This window comes from Cucurbita maxima, unplaced genomic scaffold (assembly GCF_002738345.1).
Source record: "Cucurbita maxima cultivar Rimu unplaced genomic scaffold, Cmax_1.0 Cma_Scf00023, whole genome shotgun sequence".
In the NCBI taxonomy this organism is placed as follows: Eukaryota; Viridiplantae; Streptophyta; class Magnoliopsida; order Cucurbitales; family Cucurbitaceae; genus Cucurbita; species Cucurbita maxima.
In genome coordinates, this window is record NW_019272039.1 from 2,517,841 (window position 1) to 2,544,415 (window position 26,575).

The 26,575-nt window shown below is 35.9% G+C and overlaps 5 protein-coding genes, 1 long non-coding RNA gene and 1 pseudogene across 9 annotated transcripts in view; 4 read left to right on the forward strand and 3 right to left on the reverse strand.

The window, feature by feature from the left end:
• Window positions 1–2,460, forward strand: part of LOC111496919 (elongator complex protein 4) — a 4,224-nt gene extending 1,764 nt beyond the window's left edge. For all 3 annotated transcript variants that reach the window (XM_023147490.1, XM_023147489.1, XM_023147488.1), the window contains exons 5-9: window positions 98–254; window positions 1,125–1,203; window positions 1,420–1,579; window positions 1,651–1,742; window positions 2,069–2,460. In XM_023147490.1, the coding sequence (XP_023003258.1) occupies window positions 98–254; window positions 1,125–1,203; window positions 1,420–1,579; window positions 1,651–1,742; window positions 2,069–2,236 (656 nt within the window). In that variant the 3' untranslated portion in view covers window positions 2,237–2,460. The remainder of the gene's footprint in view (window positions 1–97; window positions 255–1,124; window positions 1,204–1,419; window positions 1,580–1,650; window positions 1,743–2,068) is intronic.
• A 99-nt stretch (window positions 2,461–2,559) lies between these two features.
• LOC111497416 lies at window positions 2,560–5,748 on the reverse strand (annotated as a pseudogene).
• Window positions 5,749–9,422: 3,674 nt separating this feature from the next.
• Window positions 9,423–14,573, forward strand: LOC111497199 (serine hydroxymethyltransferase, mitochondrial). The gene is made up of 16 exons (XM_023147909.1): window positions 9,423–9,577; window positions 9,833–9,883; window positions 9,965–10,051; window positions 10,392–10,513; window positions 10,688–10,764; window positions 10,953–11,077; window positions 11,372–11,464; window positions 11,729–11,821; window positions 11,940–12,137; window positions 12,318–12,422; window positions 12,976–13,041; window positions 13,154–13,231; window positions 13,442–13,553; window positions 13,630–13,740; window positions 13,860–14,025; window positions 14,390–14,573. The coding sequence occupies exons 1-15, from the start codon at window positions 9,488–9,490 to the stop codon at window positions 14,006–14,008; spliced, it is 1,557 nt and encodes a 518-aa protein (XP_023003677.1). The 5' UTR covers window positions 9,423–9,487; the 3' UTR covers window positions 14,009–14,025; window positions 14,390–14,573.
• Window positions 14,574–15,699: 1,126 nt separating this feature from the next.
• Window positions 15,700–16,828, forward strand: LOC111497156 (protein BRICK 1). Its single transcript, XM_023147839.1, has 2 exons — window positions 15,700–16,017; window positions 16,453–16,828. Exons 1-2 carry the CDS (start codon window positions 15,885–15,887, stop codon window positions 16,575–16,577), a joined length of 258 nt encoding a protein of 85 aa, XP_023003607.1. The 5' UTR covers window positions 15,700–15,884; the 3' UTR covers window positions 16,578–16,828.
• A 324-nt stretch (window positions 16,829–17,152) lies between these two features.
• Window positions 17,153–21,158, reverse strand: LOC111497155 (ABC transporter G family member 17-like). 2 transcript variants are annotated; one of them, XM_023147838.1, is made up of 5 exons: window positions 20,857–21,158; window positions 20,616–20,744; window positions 19,229–19,716; window positions 18,425–19,143; window positions 17,153–18,290 (listed from the first exon to the last, which is right to left on the reverse strand). In XM_023147838.1, the coding sequence occupies exons 3-5, from the start codon at window positions 19,709–19,711 to the stop codon at window positions 17,303–17,305; spliced, it is 2,190 nt and encodes a 729-aa protein (XP_023003606.1). In that variant the 5' UTR covers window positions 19,712–19,716; window positions 20,616–20,744; window positions 20,857–21,158; the 3' UTR covers window positions 17,153–17,302. The 2 variants fall into 2 exon arrangements, with proteins under 2 accessions (XP_023003606.1, XP_023003605.1); XM_023147837.1 differs by lacking the exons at window positions 20,616–20,744; window positions 20,857–21,158 and having other exon boundaries at window positions 19,229–19,731.
• LOC111497157 lies at window positions 19,387–20,275 on the forward strand. Its single transcript, XR_002720571.1, has 2 exons — window positions 19,387–19,478; window positions 19,657–20,275. It is a non-coding gene; the product is annotated as an uncharacterized LOC111497157 (long non-coding RNA).
• Window positions 21,159–21,318: 160 nt separating the features above from the next.
• On the reverse strand, window positions 21,319–24,864 carry LOC111497197 (probable beta-D-xylosidase 6). Its single transcript, XM_023147907.1, has 6 exons — window positions 23,782–24,864; window positions 23,241–23,407; window positions 23,039–23,136; window positions 22,615–22,965; window positions 22,103–22,519; window positions 21,319–22,028 (listed from the first exon to the last, which is right to left on the reverse strand). The coding sequence occupies exons 1-6, from the start codon at window positions 24,502–24,504 to the stop codon at window positions 21,424–21,426; spliced, it is 2,361 nt and encodes a 786-aa protein (XP_023003675.1). The 5' UTR covers window positions 24,505–24,864; the 3' UTR covers window positions 21,319–21,423.
• Window positions 24,865–26,575: the final 1,711 nt, after the last annotated feature.

The following is a 26,575-nucleotide window of genomic DNA, read 5'->3' on the forward strand; positions in this document are numbered from 1 at the left end:
CCCCCCCCCCCCCCCCCAATGGCTCACTCTCCCTGACACAAGTTTAATATGGGTGCAATATTATTCTTATAGGGTTAATTATTTAATGCTTGTACAGATGGTAAATACGAGTTTTGCAATGACTTTGATTTGCGAAAGCCCTTTGACAGACATTTTTTCAGCGGGAAGCATGTGGAATGTGTTAGTTTACTAGATTCTTCTAGTCTCTCTACTACTCTTGATCGTTGCGCCACATTCCTATCACAAGTTCCAAGGTAATGTTTACCTCTACTTTTCCCTCTAGAATGTATCAGTTTCAATCATTGCATTAGTTTGTAAAGTATATTCAATTGAATTTATTGTAAAAGATGTCTAGCAACTATTCTCGTTTGATGTAACGAAGAAGTGCTAATCTGTTTTTGAGGTGGCTGGAGATGGAAGTAGTTGGATTGAGACCTTGGGTACAGATCCTTCTTTTATATTTGGAGAAAGTTTGTTAAACAGAAATAGGATCTTCTTATTCAGTGTAGAGGTTCTTTGGATTTGGAAACATAATTAGGCACCAAATTGTATCATGTAGCGTTTTCATGAAATGTAGTTTTCGCCGATGGTAACTACCTGAGTTCATTTTCTACCTCTAAATGCTAGAGAAGAACTTCAGGCCAATCTGAAATGAATTATTCTTTATTTCATCAATGGTTTATCCCATTTTCAGATTTGGTATTCAAGAAGATTTTGCTAGATTGTGAGAGGTGTGGAATTTATCTGATATAATGCCTGAATTAGGGATTGAATTCATTATTTTATTTATTAAATGTGAATATGTGAAGGATATTCATAATGTGGGTGGAGGACTTGTCCTTTGTCCATCTACATTGTTGTATTATTTGTTGAGGTCCTCTTTCATCTGTACTGCTCTGCAACCTTGTGCACTCTCTTATTTTTCCATATGAAAATTTTGTTTTCAAAAGACAAGAAACAGGAAAAGAAAATGTGAATCCGTCAATTGGGTAGCCTGAAGTTCATTTTAATTTTCGTTTTTTACATATTTGAATGTGTTCATTCTGTTCCTTTATCTGGATGATCATCTTCCTTTGTTGCTGACAATATATTGTCCTTACTTTGATGTCACATGACAATTCCAGAAATGACGGCAATATATCCTCTGCTGGCCGTATTGCCATTCAATCGTTATGTGCTCCGCAATGTGATCATTCCAACATGGTTAGTCACAAATTGAATTTACGCTCTTTGGTTACCATTATAATGATTGTTTGCTCCATTATACTTGATAAATCTTTGTGCTCACTTTCCTCCATAAAAGATTTGAAACGGGGTATTGGATTAAAAAAAACCTTCGTCTGCAATCTAAAATTTAAAACTAGTGTTTTTCTTTTTTTCTCGATTATTTGAGCCCTCATTGTAAAGCTGGAGCTGCAGGAGTGGGAAATGCTTTCCTTTTTAAGGTCTCTGAAAAGCATGCTAAGGTCCTCAAATGCAGTAGCTGTAGTGACGTTTTCTCCTTCCCTTCTCTTGCCATCCTTCTCTAAAAGATGGCAGCACATGGCAGATACCTTGCTTTCTGTCAAGGCAATCCCAGGTTTAGACGTAGCATCTCAATTTGCCTTATTGTCTCTTGCATCAATGAGATATTGACTAAAACTATTGCAGATGAGGATAAGGAATTAGCAAATCTCCTCACTGGTTACCAAGACATGGTTGGCCTTCTCAATATTCATAAAGTGGCTCAAATCAATACGCAGGTATGCATACCTGTAACTTAGGAATGGACCCAACGGTGAAATGCTGCTTCTGCAAAATTTTCTTCCAATGCTTGCTACTTCACTGTTCTGCATATTTCTATTGGTTCTGGTCCATACTTCATTCATGTGCCATGATTGAGTGCAATATTTGCTAGTAGCTCTGAATGGTTATTGACTCTTAAAGCCGTAGATGGCGTTCTAATGTATTTATTTCTTGTTGGGGCTGATATGTATTATTCTTTGGGTTGGTTTAATTTCCTATATGACTGATATCTCCTTTTTAGCTGGCTTTTACTCATGCTCATGGATCCAAAATTTGACTGCAGGTTCCAAGAATTCTTGAGGCGACTACATTCTCTATAAAGTTGCAAAAGAGAAGGTTTTTAGTTTTAGAATGTCTTAATCAAGCGCCTGTTGATGGTTCAACCGGGAGCTCATATGGCTCTACTGGGAGTTGTTCTGGGTCCTCCAAGGCAGGTTCTCTCGACTTTTAGTTTCTAAATGATATTAGCATAAGGAATTTGAGAGTGGTATTTTTGAAGTTAAATTTGAAGTTTAGGATGGCATTGATTGTTGAATGTTTATATTTTCCCCATCTCTTTGGCCTTCATTCCTGTATTATGAACATTCCTTTCAAGAGTAAAAGAAATGGATAATTCTTTGAACATCAGTGTTAGGATCTAATAATAATTGATAATTGAGTTGTGATTATATGAAATGAATAGACTTCCTCTGTTCAAGAAAAAAAAAAAAAAAAAAAAAAAAAAAAAAAAAAAAAAAAAAAAAAAAAAAAAAAAAAGAAAGAAAACAGAAAAACAAAACAAAAGGCCCAACTTACAAGATTCCTAACATAAAAATTTAAAAAAAAAAAATTGGTTCTACTCTACACCTTCAAATCGTATGTGGTCGTACATTACTCCTTGGAAAGGACCCGCATGTCTTCCCTGTGTAAGATAGATTACGTTGTCTCCTTCGACCAAATAATATCTGGGAACATCGAAGTTGAATAACCGATACAGCCCATGAATGCCATGTCTTGCTATTGCGTTATCTCTTCCTGCGTTCCAATACCCGGTCGTGAAAGCAGGTCGTCTGGCCAACGGGTTGTTGAACCGGACATCGACCACCCCATGACTACTGGAGGCCAACGCCAACCGGAGCGTATAGGTTCCGGTCTTTATGGGTCCTCGAAGACGAAACACAATCTGCCACGTAGTTGGCTTGGTAGTCCCCGGATCCAGTGGCTCTGGTTACGTGAGCGTAAAACCAATGGCGGCGGTAGTCATCCGTGTCAACGTTGTACACCAGATCCTGATCAGGGTACAAATCAGCGTAGCGTGCCCAGATACCGTACTGCCGGAACTTATCTGGGGTTTGAATTTTGGTGGTGTTGTAAAAGTGGCTCATTAAGGTGGGTTCAGGATCCGGTATGTAGTACTCGGCTGCCTTCCGGTCAGGGATGCTGATCTCCCACAGAGTTGGGCCTCGTCTTGGAGGGTCGTAAATCAGCACGCTCAGGTTAGTGGAACTCGCCGCCGTGACGGTGATGTCGCCGTCGTACTTGTAATCGCCAATGACGCCGGGTACCCATGCGTAGAGATTGTAGTTTCCTGGCCTTATATTTTGAATGAAGAAATTTCCATCTTGATCCGCCCGTGTCCAGAATTGATACCCCTATGGATAAAAAAATCGATTATCAGTTTCATCAAAAGGAAAAATATAAAGATTAAAATTTAAAAGAAAAAATATAAAAGAAAATTTGACCTTGCTTTCAGTTTGCCAAGACCCCACTTCCCCGGGAGCTGCGAGGCCCATAAACGCAGAATCTGGCCCAAAAAAAAAACGATGTCGTTTACTCTTTAATAAAATAATTAGAATTAGACATGGACAGCGAGGGAAGGCCACGAACCTATCTCGGACCAGTAATCGGCCACTAACACTGCCTCTTTCCTCTGAGCTCGGAAATTCTTTCGACTCAACGAACCCATACGGCCACTTCCCCCTCTCTATCCTCATCTGGTTTTTAGCATCTTCCCATAGTGAACCCGGGGTTTCAGTGCCGGTCGGGTCCGAGTTTAGATAAATGAAAACCGGGCCCAAAACCTTTTTCCATGCTTCTCCCTCCTTAAATCTCATCGAAGCATCCTTACCCGCATAATGATTACTCTTGAACACCTTTAAATTATAAACAATAAATCATATATTTGATTTAATTAAAAATAATTATAAAATAAAATTTGTAAATCGGGTGTGCATGGCTTACCGTAAGAGTTGTGGGGCCAACGTGGGATGTGAGTTCTTGCTTGACCGGCCCCCCCGAACGAAACTCATCACTGGCCGTGACCATCCAGAACCCCACGTTTGGGTCCCTAGACACCCATCCATGCACCCTGTTATCCATATTCTCTTGCGAGTACTGGTACTTATCGTCCACCTGCATCGCACTCAATCATACCCCCATTGCATAAAAATAAAAAAATTATACTTTATATTTGTATAAATAAAATAAAACTATACCTCTCCTTTGAGGTCCGGGTTGGTGGGTTGGGTTAAGAGAACCGCCTCCGCGTAAGCGAGACGCTGCCCAGTCATCCGGTCCAGTTGCGTGGGCATGGTCCTCTGTCGGTCGTCTGATATCGCCATGTAATGAAATCTGACCGTTGAGAATTACATCAAATTATCACAAAATTAATAATATATTTTTATAAACAATGGATGACAAAACCTGACGTGGCAAAACTAACTTGTCTCTTAATATACCTGATAATAATAAATTAGCTATTAATTTTTAAATTATAAAATAATAATAATAATGAATGGAGGGGAGTACCTCTGGTCTATGTTCAAAGGGACCGAGAGAAGTTCGAAGAATTCCAATTGTTAAACGAACACGAATCTTCACAATGAAACTCTCATTACTTTGCTCGGTAGTTTCCCAAAAGGCCTCATACCAATGGAGTTAGTATTGCTTACTTATAAACCCATGATCATTCCCTAAATTAGCCGATGTGGGACTTTCATCATCCAACGCCAATATCTAATGAATGAAAGCTCTATTTGGTCACCGGTGGCTGTAATCACCGGTTGCCTTTACTCTGTAAATATACAGTTCTAAAGTTTAAATATTTATTATTTTCAAATTTTTTCTTGTAAAATTAAATAAATGGATTTATTTATGTAATTTATATTTTTCGTATTTACCTTTCAATAATACTTGTCTGATTTGGGGTGTTCCAAGCCAAATCCAAATATCTACGCAACATGTCAATAATAAATTTAGTCTAATTATAAGAATATTATAATGTAATAATAATAAATAAATAAAAGAGAAAAATTTAGATATTTACGCTCTGTTATTGTATGCATTGTGAAAATCAAGTATGTTATCCATGTTATTGTATTTTATGCCAATAACGTTGCCTTCGTGAGAAAAAGTGACTCAGAATCAACCCATTGTCCATTGCCACCCGTGTTAGCAAAATTTCAATCATTAAAAAAACTATATGGGCTAAATAATTTAAGATTTTCGGTTATCCATAGAAGAGAAGAACAAAACATTTCTTGTAAGAGTGTGGAAACTTCTTACTAACAAACTCGTTTTTTAAACCTTGAGGAGAAGTTCGAAAGGAAAAGCTCAAAGAGGAAGTGATTAGAGAAGGGAACGAGTGTAAGCAAGGATACTGGACTTCAAATGGGGTGGATTGTTGACCCCACATCGTCGATTAGAGAGGATAACAAAACATTTCTTACAGAAGTATAGAAACTAACGTGTCCATTTTAAAAACTTTGAGTAAAAGTCTAAAAATGACACAAACTTGTTTTAAAAACGAATGAGGGGAAGTCTTAAAAGAAATATAGGTAGAAGAGGGAGAAGAAGGATTGGCACCAGTCCACGAATCTGCCATTGTAGGGCTACGTCGGGTGCCAACGACGGGGACGAAAGCTGCTGTTGTGGCAGTGCTTTGGCGAGAGTTAAAGTGGAGATGAATAAGAGAAGGAGCGCCATTGATGAGAGCTCAAGCTTCCAAATCCATGGCTGTGTGCTTCTCTTTTTGCCTTTCTTCTCCATTGGCTTCTTTCTGTTGGGGCAGTCAATAGCTCCATAACGTAAAAACAGTAGAGAAGAAAGGCAGTAGTTGAAGAGTTTAGTCTCAATCAGGCTGCAGGCTTGGGTTTATATAATGGAAGGGTAAATTTGGAATACTGAATATTATATTTTAAAGAAAGAGTATAAGCAGAAAAAGAAGCAAATATATTATTGGTTTAAAATATGATAAAGATATTCTACTCCTAATTTTAAAAGTATTACGGTAGAAAAAAAGATAAAATAAAATTATATGATAATAATTTTTTATTCAAAATTTAAAAATATAATTGAAAATAATAGTATAATCTTAGGAGATATTGAATTTACTATTCTTATCTCATTTCTAATTATCTCTATATTTATGAAATATTATATCGATTATAATTTTAAAATATGATAAAAATACTCTATTCAAAATTTTAAAATATATTAGAAAAATGATTGTATAATTTAAAAATATATTTTTAGATAAATCATAATTATACAAATCTAATCCTAATTCTAAATTAGTTGTTCATATTAGATTTTTTTAGTTTATGGAATTTAATTAATAATTAATTTTTTAGGTGAATATAAATATATTCAATTCCCATGGAATTTTGTAATATGTCGAGATAAATTAGGTACAAATTTAGGATATATGATTAATGATTTATTTCATATGTATTTAGTTGATATTCTTATATCAAAATTTAATGTAAAGGTTATCAAATATTAGAAATTTTATTGATTTATCAAAAATATTATTTTTATGACTAAAATTATTAGATACTAGTGTATTTATTAGATTTTATTAAAATTTTAGAGAATAAAATAATATTTATTATGAGAGACGAGTAAACTTTAAAATCTTTGTATTATACTTTTGAATGGTGTATTGACTTTACCCAGAGTGAATGAACCGTTCAAATTTGTGCAGCCTTTGAATATATTACATTTACACAAGTCTAATTCATTTAGATAACATATAATTTCATCCTCCTACAAATAATAAACGATAGTATATTCTAATTCATTTCAAATATGACATGAACAAAAGTTGTATTAGAAAATAGTAGCTTACCTAACCTATAATTTTATGTAGTATATTTTAATTAGAAAATAGTGACTTATATAACCTATAATTTCACCGTAGAAATAATTAACATAATATATTTTAATGTTAACATGAAGAAAAGGTCGTCTGTTCTAATTGAGTTATTAATTATTAGGGTATAAAAATTTGATGGAAGAAAAAAATTTCTATTTTTGATGTTAAACACTAATCCTGAGAAAATTAAATCATAGTTACAGTTCATTAAATTGATCACTAAAGATCTTAAATTAACCTAAAATTATCCATATAAAATAATAAATTTACAAGTAATTTTTTTAAATTTATCTTTTCAAGAGCATAAGCAATTTTGCTTTTATATTTAGAATTACATCTTTCCACTCAATATATATAACTGTTAAAAAATGAAAATTAAAAAGAATAGAAGATAAAAAAAAAAGTGGCCAATCAATGCCAGCCACCTGTCATCAGAAACTGTACACAAATGAATGTTATCTGAGTAGATCTACTCCTCTGCAATCTCCACACATTTTTACACTTCTTTCATAGTTTTATTATGAATAAATCTCAAACCATCCAAAATTAAGCCACACAAATTAAACAATGCAATTAAAAAGGCAGAAAAACCTACCATAAATCATCGCGAAATTCGAATCTCATTTTTCTCGTAATCGCATCCCTCGTCGAAATTCTGCCAATAACTAACCGCATCGTATCGTAAAGACAGAGATTTCGTCTCGTTCATTCTATCCTTCATCCACCTCCTCAGAAGATACCGCCACCTCTAGTCGATTCTTTTGCCACCGCTGCCACCGCCGTGGATGCGCGAGTACTCGACGCCTTCGTGGATCGGAAAGCATGGCGGTGAAGCCGCAATGCAGGCGGACAGGTAGGACAGTCGACGACAGGCCAGATCTGTCTCAGAATTTGTTTGGAATTGCATGAAAAAGAAAAAGGATAAAAGAAAAGTAAGATCCATTTGAGTGTAATCTAATTATTGGATGTTCACATTTAAATACTTACCTCTTCCTCCCCTTCCCTTCAAATAATTTTCTCACTTTTATTTTTTTTTAATTTATTTTTTATTATCTCTTAATTAATATATATACCTACCACCCGATATTTGATATTTAAGTTGGCTGTAATAAAAAATTATTAGTTATTAAAAAGATCAAGAAAATTAAATAATTCTCGATATTAATTAACCCATCACAGAAAATTAATTATCAATTTCAGGTTTATTTAACCTCATGTTCGCCAGCCGCACACGACACAATTCTGCATTCTCCACTAAACCTAAGAAAAAAATAGTTAATAAATATTTATTAATTGTTTATTTTTTTCTTCTCTGTCTGTGACTTCTGATGTTCTTAAACTAATAGATAAGGATGATAATTATATTTAAGCGGAAAATTTTTAGAAAAAAAAGTTTATGACTACTTTATACACATATATCCATTTTCACGATTAAATGGTTTAATAAATTCAATCAAAATTATCTATAAATTCAAATCTTATTTAAAATTTCTGGACTCAAATTTATGGACCTATAGTCACAGGTCTGAAAAATTTGGGCCTTAGGATTACAAAGCCCACGATAGCTACTTTATATATTACCAACCTCATTTCAATTATATTTCAGAGAAAAAACTAAATTAAAGAAAAAAGAAAGAATTTTATTTTGTTTGAAAAATACATATATTCCTTCATACTTGATGGATTTTTTTTTTTAATTTAGAAAAAAATAAATAAATAATGCAGTTTTAAACTGAACGGCATTCAAATTATATTAGTAGTTTTCCATCATTATTATGATTGATATATTCTAAGAGATTGATTATCATAGAAGCTAGTGTGACAAATATATAATAATCATATTTAAAAAGAAAATTTATGATATCTAAATAGCTAAACCTATAAAGAGAAATTGCTGAAAATTTGTGGCCGTGATGGATTTTAAAATTTTGGACTTAGATATTTGAGAAAACTAACACTATTTTATTTGTGGCCTGTAAATGTTCAGATATGGATGAGATTTATGCGGTTAATTTTTAAGCTACATATATTGAAAAAAAAAAAAAAGAAAAAAAAAGCATCCATTATATCCATTATACTTTATATTTTATTTATTTATTTATTTATTTATTACCTTTTCTTAGTTTTGAAGATTTTTTTTTTTACTATTTAAACCTGTTTATATAATATTTGAGAGTTTTTTCCGTCTAAATTAGGAATAAAAATAAATTATAACGCAAATTTAACGGTATAAAATTTAACTAAATCATCACAAAAATAATTTTTAATTTTTATTAGTGTATTAGCCCGTTATTAATTTATTAATTTACGTGAAATTGGTGTAATTAAATCTTTCACATAAATTCTAATTTCTAATGGATTATCATAATTTTAACAGAAAAGATTTTAGAGTATTTTTTAAAATATTAGTTTGGAAGCATTTGGTAAATTATAAATTTAAGTAAATAATAAATGGTTGCAGATTTGGAGGTGTATGAGAAAGATAATGATTGGAGGGAAATAAATGAAGCAACGGACGAGCTCAAATGCTGAAGCTCCTGTGAACGGATAAAACAAACCGGAGAGAATATGGCGCTGGCAATGGCGCTACGTAGGCTTCCTTCTTCCGTTGACAGGCCCCTTCGTCACCTCCTCCATGGCGGCTCCTTCTGTTATCTGGTCTCTTCCTCATTCTCTTCACTCTACTTCCTCTTTTGTATTCATGTTTTTTCTTTTACTATGAATGAGGTGGTCACTACTACGAGGTGGAGAAATTTCAGTTTCGCAAATTAAGATCAGTTACTTTCTGTTCATTGTGTCTTTCTTTTTCATATCAAGAAACAGATGAAATCAACTAGATGGATTACTGTATAATTCGCAGTCTTATAGTTATAATCCTTAACCGTTTTATTGGTTTTATTATTTTCCTGTTAGTCTTCTTTGCCCAACGAAGCTGTCTATGATAAGGAGAGACCACGCGTTCCGGTAAATCGATGTCTCTTTTTCTTATCTTGTTTATACTCGCATTTCATGTCTGAATTTAGCTAATGGTAGCATATTTTACAGTGGCCTAAGCAATTGAATGAACCGCTCGAAGTAATAGATCCGGAAATCGCGGACATAATCGAACACGAAAAGGCCAGACAATGGAAGGTAGAATAGTTTCTCTGTAGAAGTGTGCTATGCGGATTTTGTTGGCAGTGCTAATTATTCCTTGCGTTGGCTGAAGAATTTGATGCTTATTTATTCTATCGACATCATGAAATTAAAATCGGCTAAACTCGATCCATTTGAAGAATTTGCTTGTCTCAGGCTATTCCAATGGACAAATTATCTTCAGATTTACGCTTTTGTTAGCTTCAGTTCCTTTATGATAGTTAGCTAACCACTCCCCTTAGTAGATGGTATTTTCATATATTTTAGATTGAAGTGTTTTATTTCTCTTTGAAGTTCAATGTCTCAGTGGAAACCATAATCTATTTTATATTTGAAGGGCCTGGAACTCATACCATCTGAGAACTTCACTTCCGTTTCCGTGATGCAAGCAGTTGGATCTGTTATGACTAACAAATATAGCGAAGGATATCCTGGTGCTAGATACTATGGAGGAAACGAGTACGTGGAAGCCATCATTAATTTTATGCTTTCTTTGAAAATTAATATCTTATTGTTGTTTGATGGCCATAGCTTAAATTAGCCAATAACATTTTTTTAAATTCTCAACTCCAATCCTTTCCTGATGCAGAACTGAAGATTTTGCTATTGTTAATTTTAATTTCTAAATTGTAGGTACATTGACATGGCCGAATCCTTGTGCCAAAAACGTGCTTTGGAAGCTTTTCATTTGGATCCAGCAAAATGGGGAGGTATTTGAAGTAATTGTGTGGGAATAAGGAGTGCTTAAATTCATTAGCTAGCATATATCTTAAATGCAGTGTCGTAATGCCATTGGTTTATGAGAGGTTCACGTATGCGTTGGTCAGAAATTTTAACTGGGAAGTTTTCTGGGTATTTCACTAAAGGATTTTAATTGTCTATCCTCATTTTATTGCAGTGAATGTTCAATCTTTATCTGGCTCTCCATCCAATTTTCAAGTTTATACTGCATTGTTAAAACCACATGATAGAATTATGGCACTTGATCTTCCTCACGGTGGACATCTCTCTCATGGTTACCAGGTGCCTGTTACTTTCTACAGAGCTCTTTGTTGATATTAGCTGTATATCTTTAATCTTTTTTCAATTATGTATTTCGGATCAATCAGTTGATCCTGTAGAACCAGAGCAGCACGATTTCAGCGATAAATATCAGTAGCAACTTGTTAATGCGTTCTGTTTCTCTGAGTTAATCATGAACATTGTTGAAACTTATTCCTCTATCTATTTTACCATAAGAAGTATCCTTGTCCGTAAATAACTTTTTCGGCCCTGTTTAATTAAAATTAAAAAGACTTGTTTTGGGTGATTGTGCAGACTGATACCAAAAAGATTTCTGCTGTGTCTATATTTTTTGAGACAATGCCATACAGATTGGATGAGAGCACTGGCTATATTGACTATGACCAGGTATTATGAACTTTGTTCTCATGGCCCTTGTAGCTTCCCTAAATGGTCTCGAGCAAAATCCTAAAATGTATTGCCGATCGGAGTTTTAATAATTTTCACTCGTCAAATGTTTTTGAAAGTTTTACCAGAGTTCAATAATAGTTTAGCAGAATATGAAACTGCAGATTTGAACTTACTGGATTAGTCATGTAATTCTAATCGTTGGGAATCGAGTAATTAAACTTGGTGAGTCCTGTCATTGACGCATTAAACTACTTATGGCAGTTGGAGAAAAGTGCTGCTCTTTTCCGACCTAAGTTAATAGTTGCTGGTGCTAGCGCTTATGCACGTCTATATGATTATGCACGTATACGCAAGGTAAATTACTCGAATTTCATGTGACATGTTAGCATTTAAAGTATATGGAAAGTTGTGGTCTTGCTCTGAAACCACATCTTGGATGCTCCAAGGCTCACATCTGCTATCCCTCCCACAGGTCTGTGATAAACAAAAAGCTATAATGTTGGCAGATATGGCACATATCAGTGGATTAGTTGCAGCTGGCGTTATCCCTTCACCCTTTGAATATGCTGATGTTGTAACCACCACAACTCACAAGTCACTTCGTGGGCCACGTGGAGCCATGATTTTCTTCAGGAAAGGGGTGAAGGAGATAAATAAACAAGGCCGAGAGGTACTATTATTTTGTTTTTCATAAGAAGTACAAATGGTATCCTTGCCATTAGTTTTTCTATTAATATTAATTATTCACTGTAGGATAGATTGATTTTTCAAATTTTACTGAATTGCAAATCTACCGGCTATTATATGAAGTTATAACTAATAACGTCAACATCTCTTGCATTCCCGGAAGGTGTTATATGATTATGAAGACAAAATCAATCAAGCTGTCTTTCCTGGTCTTCAAGGTGGTCCGCACAATCACACAATTGCTGGTTTAGCGGTTGCGCTGAAACAGGTTGGCTTGATCATAAACATGTTCCTCTTATGAATTTTACTTGAAAATGTTCGTAGTTTCCTTGTCTTATGCACCTACAGTATTGCAGCACTAGATTGTTGCACCAACTAGACTTATTCATATTTTTCAATTCCTAATGATAATACCAGGGAACTGATGGGAAATTATCCTACATTGAAGTGGGATGGAGAAAGTTATGTGAATGCGATCCCAATTATCTGTGAGGATGGGTTTCAAAGGGCTATATAGTCCAAGCCGATAACACTAACTCTATATGTAGGAAATGTTAACGTGAAAAAATGTATAAGAAAAATTGTAATTCTGAAATCATAATACCAGACAATATGGACTTTCTGAAAATGGACATCATAGAAAATAGTACCTAAAATTTTTACTCTCGTCTCTGCTTATGATTAATTGTAGATGTTTCTCATATAAAATAGTACCTAAAACAATCGCAGGATGGCAGACAATTGACAAAAGTTGTTGCGAAGAATTAGTTACAGTAACGAAATGTTAGTAACCACTCTAATATAATCTTGTATGGATGTAGGCGACAACCCCAGAATACAAAGCGTATCAAGAGCATGTTCTTAGGAATTGCTCAAAATTTGCAGAGGTATCTATATCTATTTCTATGAGATTGTCACCCAAGACATTTTCATACCAGGTACTGAGTTTATTTAACTTGCTGCGATATTTTGGCTGACTATATTCATAAAATAATGCAGTCTCTCGTTGAGAATGGCTATGAACTTGTTTCTGGTGGAACTGAGAATCATTTGGTTCTAGTCAATTTGAAGAATAAGGTAAGAGACACTACTTTCTCTAATCTAGCCACTTGAAGAAACTTTCTTGCTTCGGAGTTCTTGATGAATTGAAATGCTTATAGTTAGCATAGCTCCGTGCTAATAGAGGACTAAAATTAAACTGATAATCTTATGTTTAGTTTTCCCTCAAGAAGATACTCTCAATAGAAAAGTAAACATTAGACTATTATTTAAAATAACTCCGTACAGGGTATTGATGGATCAAGAGTAGAAAAGGTGTTGGAATCAGTTCATATCGCAGCCAACAAAAACACTGTTCCTGGAGACGTCTCAGCTATGGTTCCTGGTGGTATCAGAATGGGTATAATATTCCAAAATTGAGAAACCCTTTTCTGATACGTTTCTATTACTTTAGCTGATATCCATCTATCATTCAGGAACTCCGGCTCTTACTTCCAGAGGATTTGTTGAGGAGGATTTCGCTAAGGTAGCAGAGTTCTTTGATGCTGCAGTGAAGTTAGCTGTAAAGATCAAAGCAGAATCTAAAGGTTCCTAAAGATCTTTTCAATTTAATTTAATTTAATTTTACTGACACTTGGCATTTATTTATTCTAGCCAATTCTGGGGTAACTCTCCTAACATAAGATTTCTAATCTTGTTATACCAGGAACAAAATTGAAGGACTTCTTGACCACTATGCAGTCTACACCTTCCATCCAATCCGAGATTGAAAAGCTACGATATGATGTTGAGGAATATGCAAAGAAATTTCCTACAATTGGTTTCGAAAAGGAAACTATGAAGTACAAGAGCTGAAAAAGATGTCATGTCTGGTATGAGATCATTATAGAAGATAACTGGATAGTTGTTTTCTTTGTTTCAAGAAAGACTTAAAAATTTTGGAAGATTATAAATTCTTATAAAATACCCAAAAACAAAAACTTTATAATTTTTAGTTTTGAAAAGTTAGGCTTAGCTTTTGAAATTTTAAAAGGTTTGATAGCATAACATACAAAGAATAGAATCTGAGTTTGTAAGTTTAATTTTCAAAATTAGAAAATTAAAGACGGCATGGTTATCAAGCTGGGTTTAATTTAATTATCTTTTTAACGAGACAAATATAAAGTGGAATCAATTATAGTTATATATGTTTGCTGAGATCTAAAATGCTGGTGTTCTCTAATATGCATGGAACAGGGATGAAGCAGTCAAGAAATCGAAGCGAAGAAATTCTAGGGCCATATGTCTAAGTGTGTAAGTTCTAATTATTTTGAGTGCTTAAGTTTAGCAGATTTTGATTGGGCCTGAGATGTATATATGCATATTGAAGTTATCAAACAAAATAAACTGGTCGGTACCAGCTACTTTCTTCCTTTCTCAAGAGTTTGTCATCATTCAGAATATGGATATATATATATATATAAAATAAGGAAATGTTTATTTATAGCCTTAACCTTATAAAATAAAAAGTAAAAAATCAAGCGTAAATTATTTTGATTTTAGATTTTTTTAATAAAAATATCCATTGATAATAAATGGGGCTCGGAATCCAGGTTTAAATAAATGGAGAATGAGGAAAAGGGTGTTGTAGAGATTTCTACTCAGATAAATTGGAACAAGGACGAAAAATTATATTTTATTACTTATATATTACAATATCTAAGGTTTTGGCACTCATTAGAATATTTTTTTTAGGTGAAAGATTATATTGTAATATTAAAATTTAATTTTTTTTTTGGTGTGTTACATTAAATTAGATTTTGTTTACATTTTTTTTTAAAAGAACTATGGTGTGAAATGAAAATTATGTTTTAAAAAAGTTTTTATGGAAGAATAATTTTAAAAACTATGGAGAAAAATTTCTTGTGGGAACTTGATCCTTTCGATTGCTCTCATCCTTATAAAACCATATTCATTGTTGAGAAGAATCATTCTGATCTTCACAAAAATAATTGAGAAATATTACAGGGATGAAAAATTAATAAAATAGTAAAAATGGGAATGAAGAATGTTTTTCATCCTTCATTTAAGAAGCTTAAAGTACAAAATAATAATAATAATAATAATAAAATACCCAAATAATATGAGGTTTTATCAAATAGTTTCATTCGATTGTTTTATCTAAATGATATTTTTCTTGTGTTAATTTATTTGTATTTACATAAATATTAATGGTTAGATTTATAGTTACCTTAGACATAGTTCAATATTATACATTCAAGTGAAAGTTTGGTAATGCCCAACGTTTCACCAAATTAAAAGCAAAGTTCTCAAAAAAAAAACGTAAAATCCACTACACGATGGTAGAGCGGCACCGGCCAAAGCAATCACCAATAACAATAAGTTGTTTACAATGCAATTTTCTAAAGATTCATCCACAAAATAAAAATTGAGATAAAATACTTGTCTAAGTACACGTGTCAGTATTTTTTCAATATTTACTCTCTGACTTTTATTTTTAACCTTGTTTTTACTTGCAGAAAAAATAAAAATTAAATACGGTTTTCATGGTAAGGATTAAGTTTTGTTGATGATGGTAAAGCCCGGTCCACTCCTCCAGCACAATCAAGTCGCTTCGGCTGGTGGTGCTGTTGAAACTTGAAGAATCCAAGCGGTTTGCCTCTTGGGATCTGCGCATCTGAGTTCGCGGCATAGATAAAATCTCGGCGGTGGACGAAAAGTACATTGGGCGATGGCTAGAGCTGGAGGAATTACTAACGCCGTAAACGTAGGGATAGCGGTTCAAGCTGATTGGGAGAACCGCGAGTTCATATCCCATATTTCAATTAATATTCGTCGTCTCTTTGATTTTCTCGTCCATTTTGGTAATCATCCTCGTTTCTCTCTATGTTTCTTTTGTGTTCTCTTACATCTATCTGTTATTGAGTGTTAGATCTCGTTATTTGATATTTGAACTTGACATTCTTGGAAATTTCCTTATATGAAATATCTGATTTGCTGATGTTGTTCTAATTAGTTTCCTTTTAAAAACGATGCGTTGGTAGTCTGATTCTGGAACTTTTGATTCCTTCATTTTAAGATTGAGAATTGCATCCCATGGTTCTTGATTTTTTCAATGAAGCGACTGTGATTGTTTTATCTTCCGGAAATTGGTTGGCTGAGCACCAACTTGCCCTACGAAGTTTCAACCTCCGGGAATGATATGGAAATTAGAACTCAGTGGTGCTGTATTTTACTTGATGATCGGTTTCTAGGAACAGGAATATCCAGGTTTCTAACTTATTTCCTTGTTCCATCAGAGGCAACAACAAAGAGCAAGTTGGCATCTTTGAACGAGAAGCTCGATACGCTGGAGCGGCGGCTTGAAATGCTTGAAGTCCAAGTCAGTACTGCATCTGCTAATCCATCTCTTTTTACCACTTAAATGTTTACTCCACCTTGTATAAAAAGAGATAGCCCCCTTGTATCTTTTATCTTGTTATCGTTGGTGCAAACAAAATATTAGGATCTTCCGATCTTGTGTAACCCAGTTTATGAGTTCAAATTGATAGTAAAGCCATATCTGTATGGTGCTCGTGCTTTTATGCTGATCTTCTTGAATTCAGATATATGTTGTGTGCTTAGACTAAGAATATTTACTATTATGATAAGAGGGAAAAGTATATTTGATGTCAATGGAACAAGATGACTGTTCGTTGAGCCTGTTACCATAGCATTGTTGCATTAGAACTTAACATAACTTCTCCAGGATTGACAAGACTTTCATTTTAGTTTCTTTGGCTCAACTTTTTTCATGTTTGTTTCATGGGATGTGATTTCTCAATAGCGATGCATTTCATAAATTCACCCAAAATTAAGTATAGGAATATGCAAGCGACCCAGATCCATTTGAATATGAACCTTCCTAGTATGGATATAGTTTATTATATCTCCTGAATTTGTTTGTCCAAACTCAAGAACTTCATAGCTGTTATTTTAACTTTGGTTTCTCCGAGGAAATAGAGAAGTCATTTCTTTACTGAAGTTTCACTGATGTAAGAACTTGGTTTTCCAATACAAGAAAAACGAGGGCAATTGTAAGAAAATTTCATTCTGAATTGATTCAGCAATATGAAAAAGGAACCAGTTCGTTACCACATCCTTGATTCTTCACGTCCTCTGGTTTTTGGATGCAAAACGAAGTATTAGGTAGAATAAAATCCTATAAAGCACAGCCCAACCAAGCATCACCAGCACATTTTCCCACTTTTTGGTTGAATCAGTTTTGATATGGAGACTCTCCAATATGTTGATACCAGTAATAACAGTTCCGTTCGATTGATTCCCGAAAATAATGGAAGTCTGATACTCATTCATCAAAAGCCCTTCATATGGATATGTCATCGTGGAAATCTTGTTCATCCACTTCCAGTAAGGAGGAAGGTCGTGGCTGTTTAAGAAGTACCCGCAAAACAAGAAAAAGAGGGCAGTGAAAGCAATCACAGCTGCATATCCCAGGATATAGTTCGGTACTACTGAGCTAATGAATACAACGAATGAATTTGTTGAAAGAAGGGACATGTAGAGGACTATCAGGAAATATATGAAAGATCCTCGAAGTTTCAAAGCAAACCAAACTATCCCAGCATAGACCAGAGCTTGCAGGGCAAGAAAAGGCAGGTGAGTAAGCAGCCCAGCTATGGTGTACGATGATGCTCTGTAAGCATTGTGGGAAGTTTCGCGGATGAAAATGAATCGTTCTTGTATGAATGCTGGGACAGCATCATTGGAAGAGAAAAAGAAGAGACAGACGGTAAAGATGAAGAAGCTGAGACGGTCTGTAATTCCTTGGGTATTCTCTTTTGGATTCATAAACATTGTAGCCATCGTAAACCCCATAACTGTGAGGACCATCATCCTTGAGAGGAACAGCTCGGGGGTTCTTGAGATGATATTGAAATTTCTACGCATAAGAATCCAGGTCTCAGAGAAGAATGAGTTTGAAATCTTTTTGCCAAGGTTATTGTGAAGAGTTGGAGCAGATTTTGAACCGATATTTGAAGTCAGGTAGTCATTTTCATTCACTGTGTAATCACTGCTATGAGGTGTTGGTGTGCCATGCAGGACATCAGATGAATATGCATAAGAAGCAGACGAACTGCAAATCAAGAAAAACTAGAGATTATAGTTCTGAGTAGTAGGCTTTGATGCTGTTTTGAATGGATTTTAACAGTAATGTTAATGAAATGCAACTTTTAAGCAATTGAATTGCCGTTGATTGATTTGATGTACCTCATTTGATTATGCAGCTTTGCTCCTTGTTGTCTTTGTGGCAGCCTCAATGCCTGCATAACCACACTATTGTTCGCACTCCATGATCTTGATGTATTATAAGGGCTTCTCAAACTATGACCGTAATCATTCAACGCACGGGAATTAGTTTGCAAGTGGAGCCGTTTTCCAGTTATAATGTTGCTTGTTTTATCTACACCAGACTGAAAAGATGAAGTCGGCGAGGCTTGTATGGTAGAAAGTGAAATCTCTTCATCAGTCAAGTGGGGTGGTTTAGTTCCTGTTCTAGCGAACTCAGCGAGTGCCTCCACTCCAAATTCAGATTGATCATATGCTCGAATAACATCCATAAGATATTCAATTGGGCTTTCTCCTTGAGGTACTTTTCTCTTCATTTGACTGAGATGGTGATTAACATCCTTTGGTGGCCCTTGAAACATAAGCTGCCCTCGAGCAAGGACGATAAGATGGTCAAAGAATGATAGGATTCGAGACGATGGCTGGTGGATTGTAAGGATCACAGTGCTGCCAGTGCGAGCTATGTTATGAACCTTTTCAATGACACTATAAGCACTGGTGGAGTCTAGTCCTGAAGTTGGCTCATCAAGGAAGAGCAGTGATGGCCCATGGATGATGTCCACCCCAATTGATACTCTTCTTCGTTCGCCACCAGACACCCCTCTTGTTCCTTCATCTCCAATATACGTGTTTCTAGCCGACTACAACCAGCAACCAGTAAATTCTTTGGTTAGATATTGAAATATTGCAATAACAGAAAAAGGAAAAAGCCAACGATCTGCTTACAGATAACCCAAGCTGCTCAATCAAGTTCTCCACCCGATGTATTTTTTCATTCGATGGAATTGAACCTAGCCGGAAGTCTGCCGCAAACATCAGAGTCTCATAAACAGTGAGCTTGGGGAAGAGCCTGTCATCTTGCATGATATATGCAGAAGTTCTTTTAATCAAACCTGGGCTCATTTCCATGCCATCCAAAGAAACTCTACCCTTCAGGCTTCCACTTGCAATTCTTCCCGCGAGACCATCCAAAAAGGTAGATTTTCCAGCCCCACTGGGACCTAGTACTGCGGTGACACTTCCTTTTGGTGAATACCCCGAAATTCTGTGCAACAAGTCTACTTCTTGCTTCACAAGTTTCCCTTCGTGTTCCTTGTCTTTTATCACAGTATAAGTAAGGTCGTAAAACTCAAGCCCACCATTAAACTTTGCAGTTCTTCCAATGTCAATCGTTGTATCACGACGTTGACCACCACCACCATGTGCCATGTTTCCTGTTTAGTGTAGCGAGCTTTGTAAGAATGAAAACTAAAACAGCATTGAAAAAGGGAGATGAAGGATTTCAGGTACGTTTTATTTTCCTTCTTTGGGCGTTTCCCAATTTTTTGGCTTTAGGAGGCCGAAGGGGAGTTAAATGGAAGCTAAGGCTAGGTGGGGTCAGCGTAGAAGAGGAGCAAAATCCAAAATGGAAATCAAATTCCATTCTTTGAAGAATCCGTAGGGGATCGTATTGGTTCTCAAAGAACAAGAAACTTTCTAGTTTTCTTCATCGCCTGGTTTTTGGCTTGTGCCTAGCGTCTGTGTTTTTCATTGGAATTCCTGTTGGGATTAACATCCCGACGACAGGTGGGATTTGGAGTTTGTCATTTGTGACCACGACAGCATTGCAACAACGTTTTGTTCTCTGTCATCAGTGTAGGAAAAATCGGTCTACTTGGCAGTAAACAAAAGGAAAATACAGTTTACAATCTTGAAGCAATGAGGTCGTTATTATTTTATCTATTTGATTGTGAAATATTTGTTGCAGTTTAAGTTCTACGGTTAAATCTGTCAGTTTTTGGTAATGTCGAACGTCTGTGAGTTCGTCGTGATTTCACCTAGTTCTTACAGGATTGGACTGCACTTTATTGACTGCTCTACCTAGAGAGGCTTGACTCAGGTAAATATTGAGTTCTTACCTGAACTGAGGATCTAGTATTAAATTTGCTGTAAATGTTGATTTGTATTGTACCTAAATTACATAATGTAGATTACAAATATTATCATATTTACTTGATGTGACAAAAACAATATTTAAGAAATAAATTAAGATGAAGAAGATAAGCTTGATGAACTTTTATATGAATGTTCGGAACCCTAACTTTATTATATAACATCTTTTCCTCATAGATACCTCTAGTTTATGTCTTACATAATGATGAAGTTTAAACAGAGAAAGGTTATCTAGAAGGCGAACAGCCAGAAGGGGTCACAGCACCAGCAGCACTGGTCAACGAGACAGCAGCAGCATAGCGCAGCAAGACTGCAAACCATGAATAACTCCCCAACAAGAGAAAGGAAACGTTAAGTTGGTTAAACAGAGGAAAACGAGTAATATTTTATTTAAGTGGGGTTGGTTGGATTATTGAAATTACCAAGCCTCCAGGCATCCCGGTCCCTGCGGAGGAGCGGCTGCATATTGTGGCGGCGCCACCACCGGAGGCGGTGGCCCCTGGTAGTAACCTCCACTGTAGTAGGGATAAGCGTACTTGCTATGGCTCTGGCTCTGGCTCTGGCTCATCTTAGCAAAGCTTGTTTGGTCTTTTGTTGATCGATCAGTTGATATCAGCATTTGGCTTTATGTTGGTTTCCATCAGAAAGTCGCCCAACGTGGCTATAGTCTATTGAAATGTTGGTGACAGGTACCCATTCTTGCCGCCTCCAGAATAAACGTGTGACATATTTAAAATTAAAAAAAAAAAAAACTATTAGATATAAAATTAAATTACACGGTAAGATTCCATGTCGGTTGGAAAGGAGAACAAAACATTTCTTGTGAGGGTGTAGAAACTTCTCTCAAGCAGACAGATTTTAAAATCGTGAGACTACGATACGTAACAAGTCAAAACACACACAATCGGCTAACGGAGACTTGAGCTATTACAATAATATTGTCACAATTGAGGTAAATTTAGTAGGACCATTACAAGCAACAAATGAACTTACAAGACCTGAATTGACAGAACATGCTCTAAATCTCCCAAGCTTATTATATGATCACCAAGAGGTATCACTCTTGTTCCAGATTCATCAGCCATACTAACATGGTTACAAGGATCCACCAATATGCTGCTTTCAGCTGCTTGCTGTCTCTTTACATGCAAGCGCTCAAAGCCAATCAGCTGCCGTTGAGGAGTGCCTCTCAAGACCTTTGGAAACTCAGAGAACAGCATCACCACATGGCTTCCATCAAACTCACCAATGTTGGCCACTAATAACTTGACGTAGAATTTCAGCAGATCACAGGATTCTACATCCTCAACTTCCATATAACTCACATTCGCTCCATCTCCTACATGAGGAACTCTTTTTCTGCTAGACTTTGCCTTAAAATTCCCTAAAAGACTCAACTTCTGTGGTGCTGATAGCAACTTATACTTGAAACTTGTATAACTCAAGCCTTGTCCGAATCCATAGACTCTATCTCCTGTGTAGAATCGATATGTTCTACCAGGGTAACCACGAGATGGGTCGGCTCTCATGTGCATATCGTTCATAGGAACATTAGTGAATGACTGTGGATACCATGTTACAGGCAATCGTCCACCTGAGAATTCATCAAGAAGAATATCAAGTGGCTTGTGTGCAAACTATCAGTAGTAATCTTGTGAAGATACAAACCTGGGTTGATGTCTCCAAAGATGACTTCAGCTAGAGCTTTTCCACCGGATTCGCCGGGGTACCCGATCCAAAGAATGCTTGCAACTCCTGAGTCCTTTTTAGCTAAAGATATATCGAGTGGCCCACCACCGGTGAGCACGAGAATGATCGGTTTCTTACTTACCGATGCCAAGGAAGATATGAGGGTCATTTGTTTACCGGGTAGTACAAGACTAACTCGGTCTAGATCTTCGTGTTCTTGAGATAAATCAAGTCCAGCCACTACAATAACAAAATCAGCTCTTTTGGCTATAAGAATTGCTTCATCGAATCCATCATCTGATGCACAAGACACATCGAGGCAACCCGATGCGAAGAATATCGTTTCAACATATTCTTGAAATCCCTCAAGAAGACTCATTGGGCTGCAGGGAACTCCTGATCAACAAAACAAATATTGTGAATGCTTTAGCTCACTAAGATGAGTGATTACAGAAGGAACAAAGCAAGCAAGCATGTAAAGAATAACCTACCTACATAATCTCCAAGCAAATTGCTCACATTGTTAGCCAAAGATCCAATAACAGCTAACGAAGAAATGGCATTCTTATTCAATGGAAGAAATCTATTTTCATTCTTCAAGAGCACAATTCCCTGCCTTGCAGCTTCAAGAGCCAGAGTTTTGTGTTGTTCAGTGCAAACATTTTGTGCTCCCAGCTCCCCAAACTTCCCCTCTCTTGGATCCCCATCAAACAGACCAAGACGGATTCGAACCGAAAACAGATTGAGGAGAGCACGATCTATCTCTTCTTCTTTCACCTTCCTCTGATCGACCGCGGATTTAGTATTCCGAAGCATGAATGTTCCACAGTTAATATCCATTCCTACAGGCAATGATGTTCTTATCATCACTTCAATGGCATAGAGGTATCTAATCCATGGCAGGCATAACAATACCTGCTTTGAGAACATCAGCTATAGCATCCTCACGGTTGGTGGTGTAATTTTGATATTCAAAAACTGTAGCTACTGCATCACAGTCTGAGGTGATGTACCTTTATTTGATTGAAACAAAGGATAAACCCAAAATAGCTTATTAACTCGTTCATATAGAGAAGTGGATAGATATTCAAAGTTTCAAATCCAGGGAAGTGTTTACCCTTTGAAGCCCCAATCAGTTCGAGCTTTCTGAAGAAGTTCGGGCTTCGCACATGCAGGCACCCCATTAACCGCATTGTAAGAACACATCAAACAGCTAGCCTTTCCTTGTTGAACACAGCTTCGGAATGGTGGTTGATATGTATCCACAAGGTCTTGCTCTGTTACCTACTAAAACGAGGACATTCAATTATGTTGTACCAATAGCGGAAGGAAGATCGAATGTACACACATCCACAAACAGAAATTAAATAAAGAGACAAAGATTTAGGTGGGTCGGTGAGAAAAAATTCCCCTACATCTACATGTAGCAACCAATCTTTATAATCAAAGTGTTTACCAGTGACATCTATCCAAACTTACTCTAGCAAAGCTCAAATCAGCTGTGGTTTGTCTTTAACCTCACAATAATAATCAAGATGATTATGTATAAACAGTTGAAATCATAGTGGGTTGTTTCAAATCTTGATCAGGAACCAAATTACACGAATGAACAAAGCTAAAATTGGTTGATGAACTGCGAGAAAGAAAGTAAATCTTACCACAGAATTGAAGGTATACCTAGTGAAATTCTTCCATTTCTCCAAGTCGTAAGCAGTAAGATGCTTGCAGCAAGCGGAGACCATTAAACTTTCCATCCCATCATCTTCCTCCATTGGACCAATTTCACGTTCTCTCCTCCAATTCCCGCTCTGAAGGCCTCTCACGAACTCAATCGAATAAGCCGAGGCGACCATGGGGTCTTCACCGGGAGTCTCCTGGCCTCTTCCCCATCTGGGATCCCTAAAATTGTTGATGTTAGGGGCCCAAATTGTTAACCCACATTGCCCAACATTGAACATTGATCTAGCCTCGACTCCGATCGCCGACCCAATTAAGTACCACAGAGTCCTATTAAATGAAGCGGCAGTGACGAGGACTTGTGGAAAGGTCGTGGCCGAACTTATGGGGCCGACGAAGGACACACCGGGACCGTTGGTGGCTATGCCGTGGAGCCCCTCGGACCACCACTCGTATGAAGGAATGCCGAGCCGAGGAATGGCAGAGGCGTTATTTGAGAGCTGTTGGATCTTTTCTTCGAGAGTAAGCAAGGAGACTATGGACTGAGCTCTGGCTGTGACGGAGAGGGATTTGTTGCAGAAGGGATAAGGACTATTAAGAGACGGATTACATGGAAACTGGAGCTCTGAGGATGATATGGAGTTGATGTTGCAGAACTGGAACAAGATGAAGAAGAAGAAGATCGATTTCCGCAAATTTGACATATCTTAGCATGGGATCTTAAGAATTTTGAGCTCCAAGAGAATGAGACAGCCAGTGGAGCTTAATGAGCAGTCATGGCGGCCATTGATTCATTCAATCGCAAGAACAGCGATTTTCCTTTTTTCTTGAAATGGGTCCATTACAGATGATATGATGACTGATTCCACTGAAATTATCTCATTTGGTATATTCATGAAATGTAGAGATGGACGATTGCGTTGAACCATTTGAACTGCAGCGGGCGATGGAACAATCGACTTCATAATTATATCCTAATATAAAAATTTGATGATCCAGATTTCCCAATACGGTGATTTTGAATCTCAAAAAGGCTTAAAATCTTTGATTTGCATCAAAGTATTGATCAGATCGAAAATAAATAATAAGTAGAAGAAAACATTGGATTAACAATATGATCAAAGCCGGAAAGAGAATCTGATAAGGATATGGGCCAATTATATTGTTACTGAAAATGGGCCAAGATTGTGTGAAAACAGGCCAAGATTGGGCCACAATATATTGTTACTAAAAATGGACCAAAGATTATATTGAAAACGGGCCAATATTGGGCCACAATATATTATTAAGTAAAATGGCCCAAAGATTGTGTTGAAAACGGGCCATGATTGGGCCACAATATATGTTACTGAAAATGGGCCGAAGATTATGTTGAAAACGGGCCAAGATGGGCCACAGTATATTGTTAAATGAAAATGGGCCAAAGATTGTGTTGAAAACGGGCCACGATTGGGCCAGCAGTTAGTAAATCAAATCTAACTCACAGGCCCAAGCAGTACACACTTAAAACCGTGAGGCGTATCGGATATTAAAATGATGTGGATAAATACCCATAAATGAGAAGACTTTATAGTTCATTTTTCTTTCCTTATTTTCATTTGCAGCTGATGGAAGAATTAATTTTAAGATTCAAACAATAAACGTTAATTTTACATTATTCTTTTAATAAAAATATAAAAATTGACAAAAGTGCCCTTTTTCTTCTATTATTGCATCTAAAGCTCGCAGTTATCTTATACGATTGGATATAAATTCAAAATTTACAAGTCCTCACCTTCCGATACAAATTCGACGTGCTTAACTCTTACCTCCTTATAAACCCACGATCATTTCTTTAACTAGCCAATGTGACGCTCCTTCCTAACCATCCTTGTAATAACAAGACATGATTTTGAAATGTCATAAATCCATGTCGCTCTCGAAGGCACAGATGCAGAAGAAAACAGTCAAACAAAATGCCAAGATTGAAATCATAATAAAATACAAAACCAGCTGTAAAATTAAATCATTGAATTTGGTGTTGCTTTGTTCAAACAAGGCATACAACTTGTTTGTATCTCAAACTTCAACTACACAATTATTTAATGCCATCTTTTATTTTATTTTGCTCTGCTCCTTCCTTTTTTGTGATGGCTACCGTTCAAAATATCATAATTTTCAGAGATTTTCAACATTAATCATCTCAAGAACACAAACTTAATGCTGAGATAGAAACCCAAACATGTTCATCTAAATTCAATCACAAAATTGCATGAATTCAAGTTTGTCGATCACAAGACTGCTGAACTGTGGATGAGCCAAACTTATGTCTGATCGAGAACTATCTGACATTTTTGTCTTCAAAACTGTTTGGCAGAGTTACTATGATGAAGGCTACGGAAAAGTTGAAGCTAAGCTACTATTGAGCTGACATAAATAATTGGACACACACAACTTCGTGTTTTTTTTTTTTTTTTTTTTTTTTTTTTTTTTTTTTTTTTTTTTTTTTTTTTTTTTTTTTTTTTTTTTTTTTTTTTTTTTTTTTTTTTTTTTTTTTTTTTTTTTTGAGTATTCCAACTTCCAAACGCCGTTTAAAAGATTCAAATCTGAGAGTGAATGAAATATGGGTTTGGGCAAAAGTTAAAAAAGAAAAGGAAATGAGCTTGTTTCTCTTATTGCTGTCAGGTTTGATGCTCTTATTATAACAAAACCCTAAATGTTCTATGCATGTGGTATAACAAATCCCTAAAACCCTAAATATTCTATGCATATTGTATAACAAAACCCTAAAACTCT